We start from the raw sequence: 20834 nt of genomic DNA, 5'->3' as shown, positions 1-20834 counted from the left end.
TGAGTCTCTACCTAAGGTTTGGAGGGCTGGATTTCTTCCCTCAGGCTGAAGAAATCCTTTTGAAACCAGGCTGAAGAGAAATGACCACGACACAGACAGCTCTTCTGCATTTATGCTGTGTGTGTTTGCTGGTGCTGGTCAGGGATCCAGACACAGGTTTTATTCCTCAGTGTCTTCCTTTTAGGGGGCCTAAAGCGTAGCCAAATTTGGGCTCAGAGGAATTTGAAAATACTTCCAGCGGCTCGACCTCGTTCTTCCAAAGCAACTAGACTTCTAATCTCTCTCCTCTCATGTGGGCTCTTTCACAACTCTGCAAGGATTGTGCTGATTTATGGCTGAAGAACTGGCTTCCCAGAGCCTGCTGCTTGGGCTTTACACGGGCCAAACAGGGATGCGATTCCTTTGGCTGTGCCAGTCTGAAATAGAGTTGGAGAGGGAAGGACTAATGGGAAATCAACTGACTTGGAAAAAAATCTGGAGCTTGGAACTGGAAGGAAATTCACCCTGAATATGACAGAATGAGTTTTTCTTCTCCAAGGACCTCAAACTTACATCTTTTGTCGAGAAAATGATGCCGGTGCCTCTTCGCCTCTCTTTTGGCCGCCGTCTCTCTCGGATTGAGTGTTTGTTCAGAGATCTGTCATCTAAATCCTGATCTTCACACTCTGGCCAAGCAAAGAAAGACTGCTTTGGTTTCAGTGATTTACATCTGTGCCTTTGCTAAGGTACTGGGGTTCTTTTCAAGCTGATCAATGTCATCTTGGCTTGTGTTATATTACAAAGGAGTTATTAAACCAAATGAAATGGAATCTCAGTGCCCTGCTACATCTGGTTACTCGCACGCCTTATCAGAGCCCAGAGACGTTACCCTAGCTGGCAGCTCTCTCCAAATCACCCCGACTTACTCCTGTTCTGAGGACAAACTGTACTAGCGGAATCGCTCCCCCCAGCTCTAAGATCTAAACGCTCCATGGATCACTATCTCATTTACTTATCCAAAATGGAAAACATCCCTTTATCCCTCTCTGTTACAAGCAATAGGCCGTATCCTACATTAGGATTTCCATTTAAAGAAATCACATTTGTTTGGCGAGATGGCAGCTCCCCATACTGCTCCCCTCAGAATAGCAAATAAACTTATTCTCTCTGTCTGTACACACTGAGAGTTCTAAAACTCATGAAAATCCCTGAGCTTTGACTGTTCTTCATTCTCCTGGGTACACACCATTTTTCTCCATCTCTGTGGCTGCACCTCTGAAGTCTGCTGGATTCACAGAGTCAAGACCTAGATACTTATTTGTTCGAGTCAGGTATGAACTTGTGTAAAGGAGAGGTGCTGATGTCGAAGGAGATACAGGTGTCGTAGGTTTGTCTGGTTGTACTGGGCACCTTAATCGCCGATAGACAGTCTATAAACAAAGAACCGTGACAGAAAGTTAGTAGAATGAAGAGGAACTAGCAGATACGGGATTTCAGGGAACTGGGTAATCTTTTAGAGTGTAATGTCTTCTTCTCTGCTGCTGGAAGTGATGCCCTCCACCCGCCAGATCACGTTCATTCCGTCAGACTGGGATGAATGTTAAAATGACTGTACAGCTACAGCGTGAGAGCACCCTCCCCTCGCTGGGGAGTCTGGGATCAATAGCAGGACAAACAAGTTATCTAATAGAAATGTAAAAAAACCCAGAAGTGACGGCAAAAGAAGAAAACTGGCTTCTCCGGCTTTCCATTACACACAGAACATCTGTGGAAAAAAGTGAAGACAAAACCTCAGTCCATTCTGCACAGCAAGGGTGGATCCAGGCCACATTTCTATCATTAGCCTTCTCATTCCACTTTCTGTGATTTACACAGTTTCATTTTCTGGCAAGAGACGGAAAAGCGAAATTCCCAGCAGAGAGCGAAGGAACAGCTAACCTCTAACACATACATATCCGCACCGCTGAGGTGAGGTACTGCTCCTCAGGATCACTCCTCTCCAGCAAGTCTGCCCCCCTCAAAATAAACAGACATCCCCAAAAGAATTTCTCCTGATCTCGGCTATCCTAAATGGTTTCATTAACTCAGACACAATGAGAATTGAGGCCAGGAGGATCACCTCCTCATCTGTATTTCTGCTCCACCGTGACCGGGTCTCCGGCCTCTCGCTGCTGTCCTCAGTGGGCTCGGTGCTCTCGGCTTTCTCGCTTTGCTGTTCCTGAGCTTGCCGCTCTGCCCGAGACCGGCTGAAGGTTCGCTCTGCCTCCTGAAGGTCTGTCAGTGTCACGCCCTGGGGAGACAGTAAAAGAGAGAATTTTTAAATTTATTCAATTAGATTTCAATTCTTCCAGGTCAGTGTAAAACACCCAGCGGGTTTATACCTGGCCAGGCTACTGTTTCATCTTTACGCTCACAGAAAGAAAATAATTCTGTTGTCTTTAACACATTTCTCAGTGTACCAACCTCATCACTGACTCAAAGCAGCCCAAACATACGTGATCAAGCTGCAAACTAAAAGGCAGGTATATTGCAGACATGCGACCTTTGAAATCTAATTGGCGTATCATCGGGGCTGTATTTTTAATAACTGTTTGCAGGAACTTTTGCCACAACCTCTCCAACGCAGTGCGAGGGTAGACAAGCCCCTCGTCCTAAGTAGTAAAATAGAGCAAAAGAAAATCTTATCTCTCTAAACGTCAGCTCTCTTCATCCCGCGCACAAACGCAAGTATTTCCGTTCTTTACCTGCGTAGACCTGCGAGTCTGCCGGGCCTGCCTGGATCGTGCCTTCCTCAGTGATTCTGCTTCCTCATCCCGCACCGGAGTCAGATATGACCTGAAAAATAAAAAAAATTGAGGAGAAGAGTTTAAAATAAAAACAGACGCTCTGCCTTCCTGTCTCTGCAAGCTCCAGAGCTGAGCTGTTATTCTCTTTCATATGGACAAAAATAATTTTAGCTCCATCTACCAAGACTCCTGTCTTCTGCTTTGGGACGACCTTCCTACAAGCGTACGATACACAAATACTTGCGTTACCTTCTCCCTAGTCTCTAAATAAACTCTTTAGCATTGGACATGTTCTGTTAAAAAAGGTGCAACTATTCAGTGTATTATTTCCTCTATTCCACGTCACTGCATCATTATTAAAAAAAAAACAACAACCACCCCACAAACCACCTCTCATTCAGATAAAGTTCTCAAGAACAGAAATCCTGCATTGGCACATTCCTCCAACCCTCCTTCCTGTCATTATATTCATGATCATATTCCTGCAATCTGCTGTCTTCATCAATATGGAACCCATCATGCTAGAAACCGGCTGAACTGCAGGCATCTTCTAAAGACAAAACCTTGACAAAAGCTCTGAAATTAAAGAAACAACCTTCACACACCGGAGTAACCTGAGCTCCTCAATACTGAAAAACAGACAGTTAAAATACAGAGCTGGTCACCATGAGATTTCATTAAACCTGGGAGATTTCAAAAGAATTATTCACAGGAAAACGTATAAACTGAACTCTCTGCCCTGGCATTCGCTGCGGAGGAACTGGAGAGCAACTGGGCAGCGCTCCCACCGAGTCGGAGATCGCCTGATTTCCATATTAGTGGAGTGGCTTCCATCTTAGGAAAGATTAATTGGATTGGACTCGTCAGCCTGGTTAACAGGGAATTATTGTTAACACTGTCTCACTGTATCAGGGTGCCTGAAATGTTCTCCCGTAGCTCTGTCACTGCCACAGGTTAATGGAGTATCTCAGATCTAGATATGTTCAAAGAATAATTACCCAAGGGAGGGATGAAGATCTATCAAGGAATTTGCTTCCTTTGCCCTTGGACTCCTCTCCTGGTTCTCCACTACAGACCACTTTCACGCACAAGGTACCGGGCTGAATGGATTTTGCATCTGATCCAGTAAGTTAAGACATTTCTTAGAAAGATTATTAACTTTGCTGCACTATGACAAATCCTCAAAGAGCCAGGAAATCTGGATCGCTCTAAAATCATCTACCACGATGGCTTTTACCCACCCTCGCGATCTTGCGTTCAGCGCCGATTTAGCTGTGCGGCCAAAGGTGGACTGAGCTCCAGCGCCCAGCGGAGACTCCTCACTCAACGGGGGGTTCCTCAGGCTACTCGTCCACGGAGGCTCGGCACCCCGCACTTCTGCCAGTGCTGGTGGGGCACACGTGGGAGTCATCTCACCTACAACTGGTCTAAGTATTCGACCCGATAAATCACGCCCCGAACTCCCCTGATCTCCAAAGAGTACAAGAGAGCGCCGAGATCGATCGTCCGTGCTGGAGATGCCTGCACTGCAGACTTCTGGAGGAGATGAATCACGCTCTGGGAGCTGGCTACAAGGGAGATGGCTCCATCCGAGCTGGCCAGGCTCACCGATCTGCACTTCCAGGCTGCAATTTATCACCTTCAGAAAGAGCCTCCAGCACAGATCATGTGAACGCGTTGCAGAGGAGCTCATTTCTTCCCATTGATTACCCAAACGCGCTAGCTGTGATGGATACGCCAACACAGGAAGCGCCTAAAATCCAGAGGGATGATTGCCTCCCAAAAATTCACTCTTTCACGAACAAAAAAAAGCCGCTGTTTGATGAGTGAAAGCTGTGCAACTCCTAATTTTGCAGACAAGTAGTTCTCTTCTGCTCTCCTGTATGCAGCGCGTATGTCCTACCCAGGTAATGGCACATTAAGGAAACAATAAGCATTTTCTGCAGCTTCTGACACAAGTAGAATAGCTGCTATTTGCACAGCATCCAGAAGTAATGAGCCACCTACAGGAAGCACGCATTTGCAAAATATACTGCAAATGAAGTTCAGAGCAGTAGTAAAAAAAAAAAAAAAAAGCTCCTGAAACATATAAACCAAGTAAATTTGTAGCTAAGCAAGGTGGGCAGTTTACTGCAGCAGCTTCGAATCAGTGGAATTTACGTCTCACGCTCTGCAAGAAGGACACAGGCGTGTAGGAGCTATGTACATGTGACGGGGATAAGAGGAGGAAAAACGAGACCTGCCTTTGCCCAAGGAGGAATTCGGCTCGGACAACAGCACGAATGCAGTGGGCCACGCTGCGCTTGCTCAGGAACGCTCCTGGTACGCGTGAGCAAGACGAGGTCACGCTTACAGCAGCTGAAGTATTGCTGCACGCAGCTGCACATGCCTCTGCATGTGAGAGAGGGCAAACCAGATTTTTAAAGTCGGTTCAAGAAAGGTTTGGCAACTCCGTGGAGGACAGGGCAGCACCAGGTACTAACCGGGAGGCTGGGCGTGCTGCCGTCGAGCAGCGGGAGGGCTTTGCCGCAGGTTTGCAGGAGCACAGTGGAGGCTGCAGGATTTCCCTGTTTCTGCGTTTAGCTACAGCTTCGCATACAGATACAGCAAGAGAAAAACCATTTTGCGTCTTTTACCCCGTCATCCTCCAGACTTTTCCTCCACTCTCACAGAATTCATATAAAAATAGGAATATGTTAAAATATCATCAGTAATTTTGGGTGTCCAACCTGTAACAGCGACCTAATCTTCAGAGAAGCACATTTTGCAAGTCAGAGTGGCACAGTTTGGGCTGCAGTCTTTATTGATCGCTAACTTTTGGGTTCTTTCCATTTACACAATTCCCCACTTCTTGGAGCTCACCCAAAACCATTTTACAAGCATGAGATAACTGAATTTTCTGAAACAAGTCAGCAGAGCCGCTGCACAGTGACATAGCTGGTTTCTTTGAGTAAACAGCTACAGCCTTTTCCTGGTGATGAAAGAAGGTGGTCGTGCTGTAAATATTTCAAATATTTACACTGTACCTGCTGGCAATTCAATCACATTTTTCCTCCACTTGTTTTTTGTGTGTGTGTGTGTGTGTGTGTGTGTGTTTTGGTGGTTTTTTTTTTTCTTTAGGGGGAGGAAGGGAGGGTAAAGACTGATTTTACAATTTTAGGTGAAGCTTCACTTTGCTTACAAGCTGAATTTTAAGAGACTTGAGTGTGCTAAATGGGATGGAAGAAAGAAAGAGAGAACAAATTGACGGCAAGGAGGCGGCAAGTCTGGTGCAGCCACAAAGCGAGGCTGGGCTGGATGACAGGGAAAGCCAGACACTGCTCTCCAAAGCAGAAAAGCTGCAGATCACAGCAAGCTGCAGGGGACAGACAGCAAATGGGGTAGGAGGCGGTCTGTAAACAATCCACAGAGTTTTTAATTGTGTTTTCAAGAAACACATTGCTTGCTAAAGTGCAGTATCTATGTCATCCTATTAATTCAAGCAAATATCACACGATCCAAGCAGATCTTCAAAGAAATGGCCCCATGCATTGAATTTTCTTGCAATAAGCTTTCTCCGAGAAACATACAAAATAAGAGCAGCCACCATGCCACGTATATAGCAGAAGAGACTTTTCCCAGAGTTCTGGTTGCAAGTACAATCAGCAGAATATAAATTGTTAGAGATGCATACGTGAGAGTCAGCAAAACCACTGCAGAAGTTTATAGTTCCCAGAGACAGAGACGAGTGTGTCCTGCTGCCACAAGAGAGTTACAAGCTTTTGATTTGTGCCTGAGCTAGAAAAAAGCTGAGAACTGAATGATGAATCTGGCTGCCACTTAATTCTTCCTGTTTTCAAGGAAACACCTATTTTCTCTGTTATCTCCTTTAATCAGGAGAGTGCAACGCAAAGATGGATCCCAACTACTCATCACCTTCTCAAGGCAAAAGGACCTGTGATAAAATACTAACAGAAGGGGAGACTCAAAATGGGGCAATAGCAAGCCTCGATATACAAGCTGGTAAATCAAGAATAGAAGAGCAAATCTGTATGTTAGAGAACCTTTGCCAGAGGAAAAAAAAGAACATACTGTGGAGAGAAACTCCTCCCAAGCAAAGGGTGAACGATGCAGAAAAAAAAATCACAATCCCCCGTTAACTGCTGCACAGGTAACAAGAACAGACGATGAATTTTCCCAAGAAACACAGAAGCTTCTGATAATCTCTTTACAACGCCAATCTCCTTTCCTGCCTCCCCGAACTCCTTCTAGCACTCGGAGATTGAAGCGTTTGTGGCAAACACCAACCACCACCACGCCGAGTCCTTTGGCAGAACAACATCACCGGTCCCAGGGGAAACACCAAGAACGTGTAAAACTTGAAGCTTCACATTTTCACACTTCAGTGACCCAGCACTGGAAGAGCTCTCGCCTAAAAGACACTCACCTACACGCATCAAAACCTGGCAACAAATCTGGAAGCTAACCGTTCATTAAATGCTGCAGCTGCCCTCTTGCCAAAGCGGACGCGAGGCATTTCATCGTGCTGTCAGCACATCAAAAATCGAGACACACCCGCCACGAGCTGTAGTGGGCCACGATGGGTTCCCTCCATCCCCCTCAGGTCCTTCTCCAGTAAACCCACGTTCCCGTAGCAAAAGCAGCAAGCACGGGAGTTGGCAGACAGTAACTGCAGGGCGTCTGCTCTCTGCGAACGCAGCGTGGCTGGTCATGAACTGGGGCTTGGCTGGATGCGGCTCTTCTAGAGGAAAGCTTGCTGTGGGCAGGAGCCGCTCCGCTGGCCCCGACTCATCTCAGCCCAAATTCTCTTTCCAGTTTAGGACGGACTCTGAACTACCCTCACTAGACTAGAAACTATAGTGACAGTTTTCTGTGAAGCCAGGATAGACTTTTGGTCCCTCCAGATCTGGATAATATGGGTAAGGGGAGCCAGGCACAGGTTTGGTGTCCTGCACGCAAAAAGGTGCGTTCAGTATATGGAAAGCCATACAGATATTCGGGCTCTAAAATATGTGAAATAGCTGCTATTAAGAGCACAACATCAGTATTCCAAACACTGCAGTAATTTAAAAAAATCTTTATAATACATCTATCTATATCTCATACATATATATAGGCATGGGTGTTTTTTTTTATATATATATACACACACACACTCTGAAAAAAGGAAGATAGGAAAAAAACCCAGCAAAAGCCTCAAGTACTGATGCTGTTCCCCTGGAAACAACTGGAAAAGTACAGCATCCCAGCGATGCATTCCTACAAGCTGGAAATTTGCCATTGGCCAAGAAACTATCTATAAGCTGGGGGAGGGAAGAGAAGCACAAGTTTTCCAGGCAACAATGCTGACAGCACTTCCCAAAATATAATTCCTTAAGTTAGATAATAAAGAATGTATCCGGCAGCAAGACAGTCATCAACAATTACGGGGAAACATTCAGAAAAAGAAACTTTCCTGCTCTCTCATCCAAGCAAGCAACAGGTTGCAATTCTTCACTGTATTTATCCCTGTGCTGATACGTTCTATGCATCAGCCCACCGCAACTGAAATTACCGATTAGAGAAAACGCCACGAAAACTTGGCTGAGTATAATTTGAGAAGACCATTCAGGACAGAAGGCTAACGTGTCAGACCCTAACAGTGTTGGGAGCTGGGAATGAGGGGAGAGACAGCCAGACAATGCCGAGTTATTGAATAAGCCGAGGGCAGATGGATAACAGGATCATGCTCTTAAAGCGTCGCGCAGCTGGCTCGAAAAGGCTCGGCTGAGTATTCACCATTTTCAGGCCTTTGCTTTTCTCTCTCACGTTAGTCCTGGCTGCTGTGAGCTGTCGTTGCGTTTCAATCTGGACTGTGAATTCTCAACTCATGAAAGTTTAAATGTCTGAATTTCAATCATCTGTTTACAGTATGATTAGCAGGTTAACAAGCAGAAGATGAAATTCTTTATTTGCAACAGCTTTGCTTTGCCCGACACATTCAGGTGCTGATCCGAGAGATTAAGAGACTTGTGATCTTTGTTGCTTGCTAATCAACACGAGGAGTACCCTTTATCCCTCCTCAAAACTCACGCTTTGATGTGATCTTTACAATGGGTTGAGGTGACGCGTATGGCAGCTGACGCTCTAAGAATACGTCCCATCGCACAGCTCTTGATGATTCTGCTTGTGCTTCCCCATCTGCCCACGTTCATCTCTGCGCGCGCCCTTCAGAACGCAGCGCCGCTCCCTTTGCGCTGTATTCCTACGGCAGCGAGCTCCGCGCGCCTCCCCTGCGGGCTGGACTGCTGCAATAGAGAGAAGTGAGTAGTGCTCTAATTGCAGAGCCAGGCGGGAACGCAGCCCCGCTCACCCTCGGCGCCCGGTGCTCTGTATTGCCTCTGCCAGAAGAGGAAAATACAGCATTGGTACCTACCGAGAATTCAGAGGTTGGGGCTGGGGAAGACAGCGCCTGGATTGGAAGTTTTGAAATGATCAATGTTACCCTTTTGCAGTAATTAATGCCGTTCAGCGTCACGGGAAAAGGTAAAAAGGCAATAAACATCACAGTGATCACGCTCCTTAAACCGGCTACCTCACCTAGAGAAGGCTTGCTGTTGCTGTGAACTAGACCTTGAAAGTTCTTCCAGAAAAAGGGAAACTGTATTTGTTTATATAAAGAAAGGGAAATGTTCGCGCAAGAGAAAAGCAAAGACTGCTGCAAACACAAAACAAAGCAAGCCAGCAACACCTTTCCCCACCAAACCTCCCCTTAGTGCCTGAATGCATTAGTGTGACTGTCCCAAGTGCCCAGCTTTCCAGGCCGGAAGATTCTGAAACTGGTTCGTGTTCAGCACAGGAAGATACAACACTGAGCAGTTTGTCACTGCATCACAGAACAACGTGTGGTACCGTCTGCAGCACTCAGAGGCTGAATTGTTGCATTAAAATATTGCTGCATGAAACAGAGCAGGATGAAACTCCATCTCCTGCCAGCTGATGAATGAGATGAAGGCAAACCTGCGAGTGTCCTGCCTCCATCAGTATTTCTCTTTCTCATTTACAAGCGAGCGGCAAGTCAGACCGCACAATTTGACATTTTACACAGCCTCAAGCAGACCTATCACAGCTTTCCCAAAAGCTAGTTCATGCAGTCTCAAACAAGGTAGGAAATCCCTGGGGAAAAAAAAAACCAAACTAACCACTCAGCAAAATGGGAAATTGCCTTTTGCAACTAGGGGAAAAAAAAAAAAAAAGATCAAAATTTGATGGTGATAAAGAAGATTCAGCTATTGCACTAGATAAACCGTAGGAGAAATGCTCACTTGGCAAGAGCATCCCGGCAGCCTTGGACCGCCACCTCGTGGAAGCAGCCACTGAAGAGATGCCCGAGCCGTTTCAGGGAAGATCATGAATCAGCCCCAGCTGAATTACAGAAAACATCACCAAACATTAATAACGTATAAAAAATTTCCATTATCCTACTGAGCTAAGATTGCAATTTCTCAGTATGTGGCGGTGGCTTTGGTTCAAGTGTCCACTGTTCTCGGGGACAGAAGATTAATTAAGTTTGCTCAAAAGCTTTTCCTATGGAAATCCCAGGGTGGCTACCTGGCTTCCTTGGCTTCTCCACCTGTAACATCCACGGGTCGGTGCTGTGGAGCAAAGAATTTAACAGAATAGCTGATTTTGTTCTAAATTAGGCTCTCAGCTATACCCTCACGCGGTATCTCCACAAATATTTCAGGTACATTCTTTAGCTTAATGGCCAGTTTTGGACACAGAAAAGTATTGGAACATGTCAGTAAATGCCTGACCATCAGTAAATACCCTGAACATCCAGGTAACGGTACCCAGATGGAACTGGAATCCTGGCTGCAGAACTCGCCATTGGAGAAATGTGCTGTTAGACACAGGGATTAAATATGTGAAACACGTCAGTGGTTACGATTAGTAAGGAAAGAGGAATTACACACAAATTTTGCATGTAGACAGGGATGGGGAAAGGCAGTTTTACCTTCTGCTTGCTCCATGCTGTAAAGCTGCAGTTCTTTTACATTGCTTAGCTCAAGTGGTCCCTGCTTCATTTCCTTGACCATTCCTGGAGGATCCCACATATATTCCTGCTTTGAGTTAGCAGGCCAACCTACAGCCTGGGCTCCTCCGCCCAAAGCAAATGCCAAAATATCCCCCCCCTCCTTCCCCTGAGCACTGGATCAAGTCCGTGGGCAGCTGAGCACGCAGCAGCAGACCTGCTCGCCTTCCTTACAGGAACCAGGGCTCAGCAGCAGTGACCCCATCCCACACCTCGACCTTTTTTTCCAAATAAAAATGCAGCCTGATTTCTGATACAGCAGGAGCAATCTCGTCTCTTCCCAACATGGACAATCCCATGGCCAGTGGAATTCCTGCCCTCCCACGTCATCTGCACCAGCAGCCTTTTAAAAAAAGGACAACTTTATCTGAAAGAGATTAACTGCAGAAGCGTGGCAGATAAATGCTTTCAACAGCAGGTGCCAGATGATTGTTCAGTTCTTCACAGGACAGAGACCTCTTAACTTTTTGTTGTCCGCTGCGTAGCGTGGACAGGAATCTGTCCCTTGCCACGCAGCAGCGCCTTGCACCAGGATCCCCATCACCCTGCTTCCAGGGACCTTTCCCAGGAGAATTAAGACCGCTCAGCTTTACGACAGTGGTAAGGATTAGTCAAACGCTACTGAAAAACCTCCAAGGTGGTAGCGAGACAATGCTCAAAGCATCTTCTACCAGTTCCTCTCAAGTGATATTTAAATATCCCTCGAATGCAAATTCCATAAGTTTAACTCTTATGGAGATCAGGGTTTCTTATTTTTGTGTCAGGTCATAAGGGTTAACAGACGTATCGGGCACCCACGCTCACCCTAGAGGAGTCATGTTCTGAATTTGGACAGGACAAGAATCACGAGGTAAAAGGACTTGCCAAAAATTGTTCATCTAACAGTACTGGTAGAGAAGGATTCAGTTATTAATATATTATTAATATATGCTACTATAATTAGCAGCTGGATCCTTAGAATGAAGGAACAAAGAACAAAAAATAAATTCCTCTTGGGATTGAAGCAGAAAAGAGAAATGTTTGCTAGACACATTTACTTTGCACGTCAGTGAACTTTCTTCATCTGAAAACAATTTCGAGGGGGCGAGAAGCTGGTTGAGCACAGCCGCCAGCCCCAAGGCTGCGAGGAAAATGAGCCCACCTCACTCCTAGTCTTGATTTATCTGAAAATCTGATCAGAGTGCATTGAAAAATAAGGAAGAGACACACGTGTTTCCTGTCTCTAACTAACAGCTTGCCTGATGGCAAGGGCTACCACCTTGCTGGAACCTTCCTGAGGAACAGGAAGAACAAACACAATTGCAGAATGCAACTGTATAAGCAAAGTGGCTGGGGGGTGGGAAAAAAGAGGAAGGACGAACTAAAACCCTGGTTTTACAGAACCAGGCCAGATTTCAAATTCAGGAGTGTCTTTTTAAACTGGTCACACAACTGAGAACACAGATTGGGATCTGCCTTGCAGAAATTCTCGGGCAAAGCTTGTCCCACCCTAGGTGCCAGCTAACCGTGAGCCAGGGGCTGCACGGCAGCCTTTCAGCCTGTCCTGGGAACCAAAGCTTTCACCGAATACCAAAGTCTTCAGCGACACCGTGACCCCCCCCCAGACCTTCCTTTCAGCACCAGATGTCTCATGGCACAAGTCACGTTCCAGCTTGGCAAGATCTCCTGCAGACCCCTCTCTGTGCGCAGGAAGCTGGCAACATGGGGAGCCCTATGGAGAGGGGCTGCAGCACAGGATTCCCGGGAGAAGACGGGATTCCCAGGAAAAGACGTGGCCACAGAGCCCTGCACTGAAACTACACGGACAAAGTTGCAGATGAACTTTGCAAAGGAGCTTTTTGGTGGCACTAGAGGCCGCTGTCATCCCGGATGAAGGTGGATAATCCAGCAGTGGGCTGCAACCAGCGGGACACCCCCCCCCCGCTGTCCCGAGTCCCCACCACCTGCTTGCATCAAGCGGAAACCAAAAGGATGTTAGTTTTGCACCAGGAAGAACGGGGTCTACGTGAGATACTGTAGGCACAGCATCCATGCGCTTGTCAGAGCCAACGCTGTTTTGAGTTCAGCTGGACAAATGCATTTGCAACGTGAGACAATTTGATGCTGGCAGGAGATCATCAAAATGGCCAAACAGCAATGTTCATCAGCGGCTCCAAAATTCCCATTTTTAAAAAAAAAAAAAAAAAAAAAGCAACTGCCTGGCAAAAATATTGCCTCTGGAAAATGGCATGTTTCCAGCCTCTTAGCATCAGCACACCGCAGTGCTGCAGCAGAATCGAGGGAGGCAGAACGTGCAGCTGTGTACATGTAAATATGCACAGCAGCAGCTTGGCTGAACGTCCAGGACGTACGGCTCTAACCCAGAGCACTTGGCTAGTCGTTCCTCCCCAGACCCAGCAGCCTCTTCTGCTTTAACCTTTTGGCTTCACGCAGATAATTTAAGGCCACAAGTTAGGAGAGATCCCTGTGATCTAATATTAGATGATAAGCTTGTTTTTGTTTTTGTTGCTAAGAGAAAGCTGGAGCTTTGGAAACGCTGAAGCAGACCAAATGCTACTGCAACAGCTGCCAGTGGGAACCGAAATCCATATAGTGCTTCCCTGACAACTGTTTGCCATTTTCCTTTTTTATTTTATTTTACTGGAATTGGTCTCCTTCCAAAATAAGCTTTTCCCATTTAGGTGACCTCTCCTGTTTCTCTAGGTCCATGTTTCCTCGTTCAAACCGCGCAGGCAGTTCCCCAGTCAGTATATCCTGCTGTTAGAACATACATTCATAAATAAGGTTTCCTCCACCCACAAGCATAACGCATCACTGCTGTGCTTTTTTTTTCCCTCTCAGTAGTTTCAAAGCATCAATTAAAGGTGGGAGGAATTTTCTGGTGTTTCTCTTTACATTACCATAATTCATAGGAGATGGTTCTCTAATAAAAATGCAGGAGACTTACACAGATCTCCTATATTATTTATAGAAACTGATTCGGCAATAAATGCCAATGCAGTAATATTAATAGATGCTCTTTTGGGCATCTACAAGTACTATCACAGTCAAGTCCCCTGTCTGCAGGCAGTGCCAAAACTCTGGTGGGTTTTTTCCCCACTTCTCCAGGGAAGAATCTAAAGCTTCTGCAACTTGATTCTGGGCTTGCCAAAATGGACACACTGTCGTGAAAGGGTCTGAAGTGTGAACTGAAAGCACAATACTCACTGTGTCCTCTTTCACACAATCTCCCTTTGCACCGGGAGTATCTTTTGGCAGCTCATCTCAATTCAATTGCAAATGACACCAAGCCAACTGACCCCTAGCAAAATCACAAGGAGCATACAGAAGCACTCCCAGTATTAAATGTGAGTGCTCTTACAGACAAACGTACTCTGCAGTAGCTATTTCAAATTATGTCCCTGCATACAGGGTTGACGAACGTGGCTCATCCAGAATGCCTGCGATACCTTTAAAGCACTCCCTGTGCTAGATCTGGAAAAAAAAGAAGAAAAAAAGCCCAAACCGCATTAAAAGTTTGAGTACTTTCAAAATAGCACAGACCACCTTCTTTCTTGGATCTGCTGCAGCTGGAGCAAGGAGAGGCTCGCAGCAAGCATGTCCTCCCTCCACAGAGAGGGCGCGCAGCTGACTGCAGACTATGTGGCACTGCTGAGCTCCACCACCTTTACCTTTGCAAGCTGATAATTTCCATTATTGCTTTTCACATCCTTTCGCTTCAGGCCATTTAAAACATGTCAGAGTACGATCTCCACTCAGGAAGGTCTGTATTTTAAGAAGTTATTATTTTAGTTTGGAAGAATCTAATCACTGAAAACACTCCATGACCTGGTTGCTAGTTAGAAATACAGTTCATAGCTGCATTTTATTTATTACCATTTACTTTCATTGACGCCATGAGAAGAGACAGATTTTGCAAAAGTTAACCTGTTTGCAGGAATAAATACAGATCATTTGATATTCTGTACTTAAATGCAAACTGTAAATTTCCTTTGAAAAGAGCACCGGCTACCCTAGGTTTATATTTCCCCAGTCTTAAAATAACATCATATGATAAGAAAGAGATACCACCAGCTAGATTCAGAGTAATTCAAAATGCTGCTACTGCTGGAATAGCCTCAGTTGCACGTGGCAGACCTCTGCCTCTGAGCTAAGTCTTTCTTTACAGTCAATCGAAAGAAATGCATGCTGCTGGCGCGCAGTCCATCTCCTCCCACATCGCACATCTACATACTCCAAGAATGTTTGTTTCCCCCCACTAACTGCAGAGGGAATCTTGGGGACTTTGCAGCACAGATGTCTCCATCGGGGCACATGTAAACTTAGCTGAGCAGAATCAGAGGGACGGATTTTCTCTTAACGTGTCTCAGTCCGACGCTCTTTTAAGGATGGGATTCATGTTACAGAACCTACTGCAAGCGGCTACTGGGCTGTCTGTCCCTCTGCACAGAGGCCTTAGGGACTGAGATTAGTAGCTGAGATGACTACTGAAGAAAAAGGCTGAGATGCTGAAAACACAAGTAGAAAATTATGAAACTAAATTTAACCTACAAGCCAGTGATGACTCAGTTCAAAACCTTAAGATGGAGCAGGGGCGGCAGCCTGTAACTCCATGTAGCACCTAAGAAACAGTTCTTGCACCCCCACCATCACCACCACATGAGAGCTGATCAGAGAGGAGGACCGACACACACCGGCACTCTGCTCACTAACCTTCTGCGCTCCCTGGCTTCCTCAGCTGAGAAGTCCTTTCCTGTAGTTGAGGCGGCACCAGCATTCGCAATACCATTAGCAGAGCCGAGTATAGCACGATTTGTGATTACACCTAGGGGGGTGCTAGCAGAGATGCCCTCTGTATTTTTCTCTACAGCAGAATCAGTTTGTTGCCTGAAAGGGGCTCTGAAATAGAGAAGACATAACGGAAAGCAAAGCAAGTGAACTCAACTGCTGACCGAGACCAGCCACCTTGAGGGAGCACTGACAGTTCATTCTCCTCATTCTAGACTCATTCTAGATTTCGTAGAGAACAGCACACATTAAAATGAGCTTTTAAAAACTTGTAGAAGAATAAGCAGGAGGAATTCAGTCTTCACATCCCTGTTTGTAGCAAAAATGATTAGAAAATGTACCTGGTGAACAAGCAGAAGGCAAGAGCTCCAAGCCCACGTACACTGCACGCCCAAGGGCAGCCTGAGCAACACGTCGTGTCTCTAACAGGGCAGCAAGAGGGCACAACTGGCCTCTCCAGCGCGCGAAGAAGCTACGGTCACATACGGGCTGTTAACTGCCTGCTGGTGCTTACATACGACTGAAACTGTCCAACGTAACCGTTCTGGGATTTCTTAGCAGCGCTTCCCGCATGGAAGCGCACTTCCAATCCATCATCCACTCCGGAATTCAGAACTTCCAACCCAAATGCTGATTTCTGCAGCGTTATCTCAGCTGTGAGCCGTTACCTGGTATACTGGCGGGCTGATGCAGTAGTGTTCGCACCGAGAGATGTGGGACAGGAAGAGACAGGTTGCCACGGGGTGCCCAGTGAGGTAGATGAACCAATGGTAGTGGGTGAGGTAGCTAGAGATGTATTGCGACTGGCTGAAATGTAGGGACTGCTGAGGTCACTACTTCTACCAAATGAAGCACTGTAAAACATCACAAAATCACGTCCTTCAGAGCACAGTAAATATTCAACAGAACATTCACCACAGCTGGGCTCTCAGTGGGAAGGGAGCAAGTATTACATCTTAGCGAAACGTATGCAAGGAGATTAGAGTATGCTGGAGTTGCTGCAGGTCACTCAGGCAGGCTAGCGCTAGCAGCGCCCCTCTTAGCTAAGCCCAGCTCAGTTTCTTGAGAGAAGAACAGCGTGGAGGTGAATTGGTGAAGAACAGGGAAGGGAAAAACCTGATGGCAGTGAAAGCAGCACACACAGAGCACCCCTGTGCACTGGGGAGAGGTAGAAACAGTGAGCAAGGATGAGGTTGCTTAAAGCAGGGAAGGAGAGAGTGACATAAGCAGGTCTGGCTGCATCACCTCCTAAGGATGCCCAGGACTTCCAGTTTTAAGAACTTGTTTTCAGTGGCTTAAAGCTTTGGCAAAGATGATCAGTTCAGACTTTAATTTTCTTTAAGGCATGTTTGGCACAAACTCTGTATTTCTGGAAAATAGCTAGCAAAACTATCCAAAAAATACTCAAGAACGAGAAGGGGAAATCCATATTTTGCCAGTTTAAAACAAAACCCTTAAAACCATTACTACAAAAAAGCTGTAAGTGTTTAAGTGCTCATACTTTGGAGAAGAGACAGAAGGAGAAGGGCTCTCATACGAGGATGTAGTCTTGCGCTTTTTCAGAGAAAATCTACCCTACGTGGGAGAAGTTGCACACCTCTAAAACCAGACTTGATCTTAGTGCATGTGCCAGAGCCCCGTAAACAGGCTGCTCGTTGTCTGCACAGAGCAAATGAGCATGCATGCATGATGTAGGGCCCTGCCACACCTTTCCCAGCAACTGGTATTCCTGGTTGCTACTGGTCAGACTGGGCTGTCTGCAGGATTAAAGGCTGGAAGGCTGCCTCTCACCTCCTGCATCCAAAAAACTCCCATGCCAGTTCACACGGAGAAAAGTGGTTGCACCAGGAATAAAAGCTGACCTAGAGGAAAAGCAGACCGGGACAAAGACCTGCAGGTTTATGGGAAAGCCAGGGCCAACAGACTGGAACTGGAAGTCAACACGAGAGCAAGAGTTGGAGAGAGCGGCCCAAGGCTGAAATAAAACTTGAAAGGGTCAGGACAACAGCCAAGGACGGGAGGTCGGAGGAAGGATCCAGTCCAATTCACTCAGGCACCCAACTTCCAAATCAGTTTGATATGCCAAGGCCCCCAGCCAGCCCAGGACAAGCAGCTGGTCCCTAGACAGCCAAAGGAGAGCACGGGCATCCTGGAAGGCCTCCACAGGGAGGAACCTTACATTTGGGCTCTTCAGTCAATGGCTGCTTGCCACGTCCAGGTCACAAGGGAACAAGCAAGTTATTGTCACCAGGTAGCAACCTCCACCGGACCCTAAACAAAGCTTTCTCTGGAAAGCCGGCCCCTGCCCGGAGCCCTGGGGAGCAGGAAGTGCTGTGGGAAGCAAGTGCCTCCCTTCTTGGCTCTCTGCACCAGAGGAAAAGGCCGAGCCCTGGAGACGGGCTGGGAGCAGGGTGAGAGCAGGGAGCTCAGCCTGGCTGGTGCGGGCGCGCAGAGCAAGCAGCCGTGAAGTCGCAGAAATGAGTGTACTGAGGCGATGAGGAGAGTGGAGTGTGCGCAGGGGAAGGAACAAGGGGAGCGGCAGGGGAAAAGGTGGCGGCAGCCCTGGGGGGGAGCAGGGTTGATGTGGCACCATCCTAGGAGAGCCCAAGGCAGAGAGGCTGGGCACGAGGGGTGGCTGCAAAAAAGAGAAGGAACCTAGTCAGGAAGGGAGGACGTGGGAGGGTTATAAAGTAAGACCTGATAAGGACAGTCTTGCAGAAACGAAAGGTAATGGGTGAAAAGGGGAGACAAGAGGATGGAAGCAGCACCAGGTGCCTGGGAGAGCAGAGGTGTGGGGGAGCCGAGAGGGGAGGGAGGAGGAGGAACGGGGGAAAAGAGCACGGTGAGCGCGTTGGGCAGCTCCTACATCCACGCGTCCTAGGTCAGAGAAATGTAGTGCCGGGGCACCGCGCGCACACTCCTGCTCGCAAGAAGGGAGCCGAGGCATTGCCAGCCCCGCAGGGGTTCACCTCCCCACCCTGTCACCCCCATGGGTGGCACTGCACAGTCTGAGGGGGACTCTAAGGCAGTTATTCAATTGTTCACGTTGGGTTTGAACAGGACCAGAAAATTGCAAGAAAAAGGTTAGCCGAGGAGTCTTGTTAATTAACAGCTGTGTTCATATGAATCTGTAAAAGGGATGATTATGAATTTATGCTCAAGAATTCAACATTAGAAATAAAAAATGGCACCAGCACACTGCTACTTGTTCCCTAACATAATCACCATAACATAACCATCAGGGAACGAGCAATGAAACGGAAAGCAACATTTCAAATCAATAAAAAGAAATACTTCCGAAAACAGCTAAGGCAAGTAGAATTCAAAATTTTAAAAACCTTAAAAAGTTTCCACATATAGTAATAAAAAAGGTTTGCACAAAACACGTAACTATTTTAACACACTGCCATGGGGTGTGGCAGAGATCAAAATCGGATTTGCTGATGGAAGCTGCCCACAGCGGTGGCTATTAAGAACAATGGTTAAGTATAACCCCTGGCTCCGACATTCCCGATTGCTGGAAGCAAGGAGAGTGTGGGAGGTGGAAGAGTGCTCTCAAGTTCTCCCAGCCTTTGCAACTTGTCCTTCTAAACCAGTTGCTGTCAGAAACAGTCTGCATGGACTGCTGGCCTGACTCCCTGTGATGGTTTTTACGTGAACAAAACCAGTAAGAAGGCATAGGTGCAAATATGTAAAATGAAGGAGAAGCTAACTGTGTGACAAAATGATTTCGTTCTGGTGTGTGTGATCCCTTCCCGTGAGGCATCACTTACGGGTGATGTCAAAGGAAGGATGCTGAATTAATTCAATCTGCTGTGCCAGTGTTCCTCCAAATCCTTTAATATACAGGCGAAGTGAACTGGCTGTCTGAAGGCCAATATGCATTAAAACAGAGAACACACAAGGTTCTGGGAATTTTTGGGCTAGTGGTACACTCATACAGAAAGCGGATGAATGACAGTCACTGCCATTACAGAGAGAGCTTTAACATTTGCTTCAACTAAAGCTGAAGAACACTTGCAACATTGCTGCAAGTTATTTTGTTCCCTTTTAGAAGAAAAGCCATTTTCAACATCTTAAGGTGATTTATTGCTGTTGTTTACTCTTTATTTGGGGGGTCATATAAAGCATTTATAGAACATAACTAGGCATCTTTATGGAGATTAATTAAATGCTAAGGTAAAGGAGAAATGCAGATGTACAGAAGTCATCTGCTCAGTAATATCCAGGTATGTCATGTTCACTTTTATTCTTCCTCTCTCAGAATGAGCTTTTATCTTTCGGAGTTGTGTTCAGAGTTTTGTTAATACTTGGAAATGACAAAGAGCTTTACCCTTAACAGGCAACCAGGTTCCCTTCCTTGTCTTAGAGGCTGATGCACAAGGCTGGGAGAAATCAGAGGTTTGATAAGGGCTGCATCCCCAGCAACGTGACCAGCAGGTCGAGGGAGGGGATTCTGCCCCTCTGCTCCGCTCTGGTGAGACCCCCCTGCAGTGCTGCGTCCAGCTCGGGGGTCCCCAGGACAAGAAGGACACGGAGCTGTTGGAGAGAGTCCAGAGGAGGCCACAGAGATGATCCGAGGGCTGGAGCACCTCTGCTATGGAGACAGGCTGAGAGAGTTGGGGTTGTTCAGCCTGGAGAAGAGAAGCCTTCGGGGAGACCCTAGAGCCCCTTCCAGTCCCTAAAGGGGCTCCAGGAAAGCTGGAGAGGGGCTGGTGACAAGGGCAGGGAGTGACAGGCCAAGGGGGAGTGGGTTTAAACTAAAAGAGGGGAGATTTAGACTAGATGTGAGGCAGAAATCCTTCCCTGTGAGGGTGCTGAGGCCCTGGCAGAGGTTGCCCAGAGAAGCTGTGGCTGCCCCTGGCTCCCTGGCAGTGTTCAAGGCCAGGTTGGATGGGGCTTTGGGCAACCTGGGCTGGTGGAGGGTGTCCCTGCCCATGGATGGGAGGTTGGAACTAGATGGGCTTTGAGGTCCCTTCTTAACCAAACCAATGTGGGATTCTATAACGACTCTTTATTTAATTTCTCTGTGCTCTCCTGTAGAAAACCGTATGTGATAGATGCCAAATTGATCATGATTTTACTATTCGTACTTAAAATGCAAAATCATTGATCTCTTTTAAAAAAGTACACTTTATTCCTACCTGGCAAAGCTATTCTCTGTAATTGCTGTAAACCAACACTCTCCCATGAAAGGCCAGAATTCA

General features: G+C 46.7%; 1 protein-coding gene and 1 long non-coding RNA gene across 9 annotated transcripts in view; both read right to left on the bottom strand.

Annotated features, from left to right (window-relative positions):
* PPP1R12B (protein phosphatase 1 regulatory subunit 12B) overlaps positions 1-20834 on the bottom strand; it is a 125616-nt gene that overhangs the window by 45591 nt on the left and 59191 nt on the right. For 5 of the 8 annotated variants that reach the window (XM_075776198.1, XM_075776197.1, XM_075776200.1 and 2 more), the window contains 6 exons: positions 16296-16481; positions 15553-15738; positions 2724-2814; positions 2099-2269; positions 1226-1409; positions 553-665 (listed from right to left, as the gene is read on the bottom strand). In XM_075776198.1, coding sequence (XP_075632313.1) covers positions 553-665; positions 1226-1409; positions 2099-2269; positions 2724-2814; positions 15553-15738; positions 16296-16481 — 931 coding nt within the window. The remainder of the gene's footprint in view (positions 1-552; positions 666-1225; positions 1410-2098; positions 2270-2723; positions 2815-15552; positions 15739-16295; positions 16482-20834) is intronic. The other 3 variants (XM_075776203.1, XM_075776201.1, XM_075776204.1) reach the window with 3 other exon arrangements.
* On the bottom strand, positions 8442-11844 carry LOC142605213 (uncharacterized). Its single transcript, XR_012838943.1, has 3 exons — positions 10762-11844; positions 9181-9216; positions 8442-9052 (listed from the first exon to the last, which is right to left on the bottom strand). It is a non-coding gene; the product is annotated as an uncharacterized LOC142605213 (long non-coding RNA).

The sequence above is a fragment of the Balearica regulorum genome, chromosome 25, assembly GCF_011004875.1.
Source record: "Balearica regulorum gibbericeps isolate bBalReg1 chromosome 25, bBalReg1.pri, whole genome shotgun sequence".
NCBI lineage: Eukaryota > Metazoa > Chordata > Aves > Gruiformes > Gruidae > Balearica > Balearica regulorum.
This window is presented reverse-complemented; position numbering and strand designations above follow the sequence as displayed.